The sequence below is a fragment of the Medicago sativa genome, chromosome 3 (assembly GCF_051527215.1).
Source record: "Medicago sativa cultivar Bolivia chromosome 3, Bolivia_mono, whole genome shotgun sequence".
NCBI lineage: Eukaryota > Viridiplantae > Streptophyta > Magnoliopsida > Fabales > Fabaceae > Medicago > Medicago sativa.
This window is the reverse complement of record NC_140751.1, coordinates 91,863,584-91,872,436: the sequence shown is the minus strand read 5'-3', so window position 1 is coordinate 91,872,436 and position 8,853 is coordinate 91,863,584. Positions and strand designations below refer to the sequence as shown.

The following is an 8,853-nucleotide window of genomic DNA, read 5'->3' as shown; positions in this document are numbered from 1 at the left end:
GACATCACTTGTTTTCATGTACGTGTAGTGGCCACATCATGACCTTGTTCTAAATTATAATGAATTTCATGATTACATCGTATGAAGTTCATTCTTCTATGTTACAACTCGAATCTTCTAGTCCATGTGGTTGAGAAATGTCACATGTTTCAAGTTCTCATAATTCCAAGCAATAGGGTTTGTTAACTACCATTATGTAAAAGATATTATTCATTCACGTGGAACAAACTACCATTAATTTTTTTTCAAAGAAATGCAACATGTTAACAAACCTTGGCATAGGAACAACAACAATTAGCTTCCTGGATATGGATTATTTATTACATGTGTAATTATTTTTATTATTAAAAGTGTTTTGAAGTTTTGTATACATGATTATCTTTTACAAAAGAGTTATTAAAGATGTATGTTAAATTTGATATCTGCTGTCAGTGAATCCTAACCCGTATTTAGGTGGGGTAAACTGTGAAGCATATTAAAATTCATGTTTCTGAATGTGAACTACTTGATCAGTGAATACTCGATTTGATATCTATTATACGTTTTCATACTCTTGTCCATGGCTACCAATGATTCTTCTGTATACTGGATGGAGGTTCGTGTAAAAATAGAGGGAGAATAAAGGGATTTAAGATTTATTTTTCTTGGGACTGCAAATTGAGTATTTTTCTTCTCATGGATCAAATAAGGTTCTGTATTTTTTTTCTTTTCTAAGAGACTAGAATCAGTCTCCACTCTAGTTATTTTTAGGTCTCCAAATATTAAAATGTATATTTTTGGTCCCGTTTCAAAAAATGTATCACCCATGGTTCCTCACCCTAATTTTGTTCTATTACTTGGGAGTACATCAACGTAATTATTAGGGGCAATTTTATTGTAAATAATCAAATATGCAATTTTTTTAGAGATATTGTTTTTTAGAGAAAATTATTCGATGATAATTTAGTCACACCTAAAAAAACTTCCGTTACATCCGATAATTTTGAAATTGTCCTTGTTCATATAAATGTTTTATATCCCTTTTTTATTATCCCACTAAATCTTCACCTTTTCACTCATAAACACCGTTGCATATGCAATTAATCTCAATGAAAAATTAAAAATTGAATCACAAGGTCTTTTAAGTGAATTTATGTTTTTCAAATGATGAGAGTTTTCATTTTTTTCTTCGTGGTTTCATTTTTTTTTCTTGATTATTTTCACGTTCGCTTTGTTTAATTTTATGTATGTCTTAAAATTCAGATTTTAAAGAAATACTTAAACTAAGTTTACATAGTACATAAATTGAGTTCAAGCAGGCGTAAACTTACTATACACAACATACAAATAATATGTAAACTTAGTTTATGTATGTTACATAAACAACATGGAGTAGATCGAAAACGCAATAAACCGTAAACATAGAAGAAGAGAAAAAAACTTGGAGCTAATATTTGTAGAATCAAGTACAAAATAAAATGTAAGAGAGAATTGGGAAGAAAGGAGAAAGAAAAGGGAGAGATGAATTTCTTGAACATTTTCCCTATTTTCTAAGATGAAGCTGAAATCACATATTTGCAATGGATTGGCCAGCGATGATTGCTTAGGCAGTGAAGGACAATTTCAGTTGTGGTTGACAATGCTGTGTTCAGAAAGTGAGTGATGGTGGTTTGAGAGCGACTATTCACATGATTTGGAGAGAGTAAGCCATGGCAAATACCATTTGTCTCAGTTTTAATTTTCTCAGACATATAACTTAAACCACAAAAAAGAAGACATACAATATAACTTAATGGAATTGAGGTGAGCAAGCGACACAACAAGGGGACCAAAAATATTCATTTTAAAATTAGGGGCGAACTTAAACACTTCCCTATTCACAGGGACTGATAACATTTAACTCATTTTTTGTTTCTGTACGAACTGAAATGAATAAAATTTTGTAACCAACATCGAATTTTGCCAAAAAAATGTATTTAATCCATTCAAGTATTATTTATTTCTTGGTTACATCCATTCAAGTATTTTGTGGTTACCTTAAGAAACAAACAAATTAGGTTGCATAAGAAATAAATAGCTGCTGTGTTTCGGCCAATAACATTCGTCTGTTTCTATATATTATTCGTATGGGAAAATGTGCTTCTACAATAAGCAAAAGTACATGTGCAACAATAAACATTTTCAATGATCTGATGGCAAAATGAGGAGAAAAAACATTTCTCCATGGTTAGAGCACCAACTGCCAAGCTGGTATTTTCTCCTCAGCATTGGTTACACAAATAGATCTGTTTCAGTCAACTTCTGAACTATTCCTAGCAGGTCGGGTTGTGTTGTATGTATAAAGCCCACATACAAGAATTGCACAACCAAGCAGAAAGAATGGGCTCAATGTTGTTCCTCCCTCGGGAAGATATGGTAATGGAAGGGAAAGAACATAAACAGAAATTGGCACTGCAAACACCATAAGCACGCATTAGCTAAAAAACTCACAAAAATATATGATTATCGTATAAAAATTTGACAGTGTCATTTTATTCTATCACACACGTGCACACATGGAGGGAGAGGGAGAGGGAGAGGGAGAGAGAACCTGACAACATTAACATGAGAGAAGCAACAACTGCAGAAGAACTTTTTAGTACGTTAAGCAGGGATATGTTGAATGCCAAATTGGTAACTACGTAGAGCAGCGGAAGCAAGGGAGCACCATCACAACCTGAGACATGGAAATGAATGTTTTTGACAGGTTCAAAATTATTATGGGGAAGAAAAGCTAATTAATAATTGGATTATTGTGTGACAGTTTGTTTATGTTGAAACTTTTCACAAAAAAATGGAGAAAGGTTAAATAGCAAATCTCACAATTATGAGAATTTCTATTTAATATCCTATTTGGATTGTACACCCATTCTTATGTTTGGCTGGCTTCTCATCTGAGGACTAAGGGTTATATTCTTCCTAGTACTTCAGATAAGGTATAGCATTGTGATATGAACCTTGAGTGAATCATAACACAGCAACGTCTTAAAAAATCCCAGGAACATATAAACCATCAGTCCCCTATACTTCTGCCACAGGACACAAGCCCCGATATGCAATAGCATCAGTTCCACCATGCTCAGTAGCCAGCGTCACCACATACAAAACCTGTTTGCAATGGAGGGACATGGTGGAAGGCTCCCATACTAATTGATATAAGCCCTTATGAGAATCACACTACTAAATCTAGCTACTGTTGTGGGAGGGTCCATGATCATATACTTTTGCTGTGGGAATCATGTCCAATATCTTGCAATTGGATTGTAATTTGTAACACATTAAGGTAATCAAGAAAATAATAATTTGCTCATAATAACTAATTGGATAGTATTATGATGTAAGAGCAAAAGAATTAAAAGGAAATGTAGACAATAACAGGAAGGCAAGTAGGAAGATGTGGTTTGCAATTATACATATATATCAGAGCTTACCTGTTTTACCAGCTCCAATGTTTAGAAAGCAACCAGCACCACTTTTAAGATATGAAGGTAGTTGAACAAATGGTATTCCTTTCAAGTTCGAGATTAAAGGTAGAAAGAGAAGCACGAAAAGAGCCTACAATACACATCAAAAGCCAACCATAAATATGCCTCACAATTTTTAATTTAATATACATAACCGAAATAATAAACTCAAAATGTCAAGAGGAAATTAACACGTTTTTTATTATTTAGTTAAATTCACCAAAAAGAAAATGAGACCCACATGATTTACTATGACCCACATGAGTTGTATTCAATTACTAAAGAGTGTGTAAGACACTGCATTGCTAGTATTTTTAAAAATGCCCATAAGTGAAAGTAGTCTACTCTGGAGTCTTGACTTAAGTCAGTGTTGTGCTACCATTACAAAGAGAGAGAAAAAAACACTTCTAAAGCTTTTACATAAGAAAAATGCAGTGCTAACTCAAAGCAATCTGTCAAGATCAATTCTTTGTTTTGGTCATAGTCCATACACCTAATGTCAGGAAAATAGAAGAAAAAGGCAAGTAAAGTGGAGACCCAGAATTAGACATTAGATGAATACACATAAAGGACTATCCAAGTCTATTCCATTATATACGAAAGCAAATAATTGCAACTTGATGGTAACCGATGGTGCCTTGTTAGCATTGGGAATGTAAGCTTGTAAGTTTTTTATGAAAGGCATTTAATGTTTTCAGTGATGTGATCCATAAGTCAATAGTAAATTCAGATATCAACAATCATCAGTAAAATTTCTCCCCTTGGGATACAGAGAAAATTTCAGATAACTTTTCATCATGCTCAGTTACCTAAATTTATAGGGTTTGGATGGGAAAAGAGGGAAATGCATATTTAGCTAATATGTGGCGACGTGATATAAAATATTGACTGGATACATATATTTTAGGTCAGGTATATATGGTGTATATAATAAGACTCCTAACACTAACATTAAAAAAAAAAGAAAGACTCCTAACACTAACAATCCAAGCACTCCAACAGTTAGCATTTGCTATTTGTAACGGGACAAACAAAAGTAATGGATTTTGAGCTTATCTAAAAGGATAGAGAGCATCCATATTATTTGAACTCACAAGATAAAGCGGCTGCTAAGATATCAGCAATACAAAATATAAACTAAAAAATTACTTTGGTTTTATTACGTAATTTACAATTTTCAAAAGGTGGACTCGGTACTTTGTAATATATATTGCAACAATCATCATATTTAAACCATTTGCAATTCACGTTATTACAGCAAGCCATACCTGAAATCCGGATCCAAAAGAATTGACCACAAATATATCCAACGACTTTTGCTGCACACAAAAAAGATAATGTACTTCAAATCATGCCCATGAAAAATATGCCAATGGAAACTTTAGCCACATTTGAGAAAGTGGCCTTAAACCCCCTTCCACCAAAAAAGAGTAAAAGAAAGCATACCTTTAATCGAGTGGAAGAATCAAGAAAAACAAATTCCTGCATTTCATAAAAATGCATTAATTATATTGTTCCCTAACAAACAAGTTTAACTAAAATAAACATCTATGTATGAACTAACCTTGATTATTGAAGCCCCGGCTTGAAAGGCACAAGAAACTATCATCAATGCTGGCCACACGAAATCAACTTTAGAGAGCATTTGACCTGCATTAGAGCCACTGCAATTATAGGAAACAAATTATCAGATAGGCCCACTTCATTTAACATGTGCCACAATGTATAAAAATGTCTCAGTATCTTTGATAATATTAAAGTATCTTTGTTTGTCTTCTAGGATTAGTTTCTAATTTTGGAGTATCTTAGGTTATCTCTTAGGATAGTTTTCATATTACTTGGTTATTATTTTTATTTGTTTCTTGATTTCCCTGTTTATTTTGGATTGGGAGTTTTCTATCCCTATATATAAGGGTTTCTTGACTGCGCGTAGTTCAGACTCACTTGGCTTGCTTTTACCATGTTCCTTTGATAGGTGGGCTAGCATGTACGCTTTTATGACTTCTGTTTAACGGTTAAAAATTGATCATTTTCCTCTTGTCTTTCGTGGTTAAGGCTCATCTTTTATCTCATCCTCTTGATGGTTAATCTTTGGTAGCTTCTTCCTTTTTATTGCGGTTAAACATTTCTCATGGATTTGAAGACGCGACCCTTTCTAATTGGGGATTCAGTTGTAGTTGGCGCTGGCTGACTGGCTCAATATTGTTTCAGTTTGGTTTCGAGGTTTTACAAGTTAGGGCTTCATGTGTGATAAGCGTTAGTCCAATATCCGTTTTGGTATGATTTGAAATCGTGACATCTTCCAGTTTATTTTAGGCCTCAGCTACTGTTGGCGCTAGCTTATTCACTTTGGTTTTTATGTTGTTCGTGAGAGTCAACGGTGATTTCACTAGTTGGTTGATCGGTGAACTTTAAGGGTGATAGCTTTTTATCTTTTTAATTGGAAAGGGAGGCAGAGACTGATATTTTCAAATCAATACCACTCACAAATGCTCATTCACTGCACATGCTTGTGTGACCTTAATTTTAAGGGAAAAAAAAAATCTTCGTGCCCAAAAGAAAGTAAGCAATTCACACATAGGTAGTCAAATTGGTTAGGAATCTCAGCACGGGAAATTAAATATGGAGAGTAGTGACAGTGATTATTGTATTTCTCCAGATAAAAAAGTTAAACTACCTTGAGATAGCAATCACAACACCAGCAGCTACTAGCAAACACCCAACAATTTGGTTAATTGAGTACCTTCTCCTCAGGATAAGAGCGGAAAACATCAACTGCCAAACTAAAAAAGTCTGCAATATAAAGAATTTACAATGTTTTGAGAATTTATGTTATACATAGTAATCCATTAAAATAACCAATACACTGGTAAACAAAAATCACAAGAGAAGTGCTAACAGTTTGGAAATGGATCCAACTGAATAAAGAATGGCCCCCACATGATTTAGAAGACCTGTGATTTAGAGTACCATCTCACCATTATACCATAACAATTCCGGTTAATTAATAAACATTCTTGCCACAGATTTTGTGGCAATATTCTGTCATGTTCCTCCATTCCGGTTCAAAATAATAGGAGAGGCTAATAATGGGAATATTTAGACATGATGTCAATACATAACAAACCTCCTATACTTTGAGTGATGCTACATGCTACAAACCTATTATAAATATGCCAATGAAATGGATTACGTATGATGCCTCCAAAATGAGACACAGAACAGAGTCAACATGTGAACAAAATGGATTACACTGTCCTTGAAGAAATATGTTGGATGACACTAGTTATGTCAGTCAGTACTTTCGAAAGATAAAAGGAGAAAATTAGGTTTAATAACACCTATAGTTAGTAGTAAGAAGAAATATCAGTTTCTATGATGCTACAAGTTACCCCCTCTCTCCATATTAAGTGCCAATTTAGGTTTTTTCACACAGGTTAAAAAAAGTTGTAAATAATTAAAGAGGGTAACAATTTTACATAATTATGGTGAATGCACAGTAGAGTATAATAAACTTGAAAGTGATGCCCATTATATTAATTCGCATGTAGAATTAGAATAAAATAATTGATGTTACATTGAAAACATAAAACGACACTTATTTTGGGACCTTTTTATTTTGCTAATGTGACACTTAATATGTGACGAATGTAGTAATAAACACCAAAACTATCAGATCTACAAAGACCATCAGGTCAGATATCATTAACTAAACTAAACCCAATCAAGGCCACATCATTTCTTGTTAAGTTCTCAAACAAAAGGTAGGTTTCTTGAATAAGACCTTGCGAAAGGTATGACAAAAGAGGATCATAAAATAAATTAAACTTAAAATAAAGGGCAGATGTCTATTATCCAAAATAGAGACAAATGTTATTTCTTTTATCACTCTCTTGTCATATGACAAGACAACAAGGTCCACTCAAAATATTTAAGATACCTGATTCAGTATGGGTATGACTGGTCCAGGAAGTATTGCTGCAGAAGGTAACCAACGTTCAGTTTTATTGAATTGAATCTAGAGAGTGAGAAGATATTTTCTAGAACTGAAAAACTGAAAATTATAGGTTTTATTAAATTATAATCTGTTGGTTACAACTGTACTTTTAGCCTCTGTATTACTGAATATCAGTAACGCATGCCAACTACGCTAACTGACTAGAAACTTCTCGAATCTATCTCATTGTTTCCAATCCTACATTCTATCATCTCCCCAACAACTTATGGTGATTTCATAAGCTATTCAGAATAGCTTTAAGCTACCAACAACTTACAGACATATCATAACCAGTTTCCATAAGCTCTCCCGTACAATCTTACACCACTTATGTCAGTAGATAAATTCAAATGAGTCAATTCAAACACGCCCCAAATTACTTTTATTTTCACTCCCCTCACTTAAGTATAAATTCAATAACAATACAAAAATATAAAAATAGGAAAATCTAGATATTATCAAAATGAGAAACAGTTACCTCCAGCAGACATTCCAGAAACCAATCCCAAAGCTTCCAAAAACCCGATAACAAAAAACCGCCATTTGGGAATTGCAAGCATCTCATTTGTAACAATTCCTAACCGGTATCGTATATACAAAATGCTAAAGTATATAACAACATACCTAAACCACATCACACCACAAAAACAATTAAAAAAAAAAAATCATCATTTCACAATCATAACAAATAAATTAATAAAATTAGCACTAGCAGAAAATTACCCACCCAAAAGTATTTAACTGAGCGAGGAAAAAAGGATAATTACTCATAGGAACAAGGGCTAATTTATAAAGAACGCGATTAGCAACAGCTAAAGAAACGGTAGTTGCGGAGGTTAATAAAACAGTTTTTTTAGTTGCAGTGGACCAATCGGAAGAAGAGGAAGAAGATGAAGATTGGAATTTGAAAACTGTTCGATGTTTGAGATTGGAAGAAGGTAAATGGAAGGGTGATTTTATTGGAAGTGAAGAAGAAGAAGAAGAAGAAGACATTGAATTTGAATTTAGGTTTTTGAGTTTGAGATTGTGAAAATTGAAATGAGAATGAGAAGAGAATGAAGAAGAATTGAATAAGAAGGTTGAATAAACTGCCATAGCTCACACACTAGTAGCTCTTGCTTTCTAACTGTTTCAACCACAATCCATAGTCCTGCTGTAAATTAAATTAAATACTTTGAGGGTCCCAATTAATTATATACAATAATTTTTTTGAGAGCAATTATATACAATAATTTTTTTTTATATTTATTCCATAATTAATGTATTTTATATGTAATATAGATCGGAGAGAGTATTCACTGGCCCTTATATTCATGCGTGCACATGTGAAATTTTGTTTGTGGATCAACTTTTTATAAAATATACTTTTAAAAT

At 33.2% G+C, this 8,853-nt stretch overlaps 1 protein-coding gene across 2 annotated transcripts; it reads right to left on the bottom strand.

Annotated features, from left to right (window-relative positions):
- Nucleotides 1–1,936: 1,936 nt before the first annotated feature.
- Nucleotides 1,937–8,618, bottom strand: CLT2 (CRT (chloroquine-resistance transporter)-like transporter 2). Of its 2 annotated transcripts, none has more exons than XM_085755811.1 (10): nt 8,207–8,618; nt 7,958–8,103; nt 7,423–7,460; nt 6,160–6,275; nt 5,047–5,146; nt 4,929–4,964; nt 4,751–4,801; nt 3,450–3,573; nt 2,570–2,695; nt 1,937–2,430 (listed from the first exon to the last, which is right to left on the bottom strand). In XM_085755811.1, exons 1-10 carry the CDS (start codon nt 8,572–8,574, stop codon nt 2,270–2,272), a joined length of 1,266 nt encoding a protein of 421 aa, XP_085611937.1. In that variant the 5' UTR covers nt 8,575–8,618; the 3' UTR covers nt 1,937–2,269. The 2 variants fall into 2 exon arrangements, with proteins under 2 accessions (XP_085611937.1, XP_085611938.1); XM_085755812.1 differs by having other exon boundaries at nt 3,459–3,573.
- Between the last annotated feature and the right edge of the window lie 235 nt (nt 8,619–8,853).

Coding starts and splice junctions, on each gene's coding strand:
- CLT2 (XM_085755811.1), bottom strand. CDS start 8,574: ATGGCAGTTTATTCAACCTTCTTATTCAATTCTTCTTCATTCTCTTCT. Junction 5,147..6,159: donor GTTGTGATTGCTATCTCAAG/GTAGTTTAACTT, acceptor CTATAATTGCAG/TGGCTCTAATGCAGGTCAAA. Junction 2,431..2,569: donor TCTCATGTTAATGTTGTCAG/GTTCTCTCTCCC, acceptor TGGTGTTTGCAG/TGCCAATTTCTGTTTATGTT.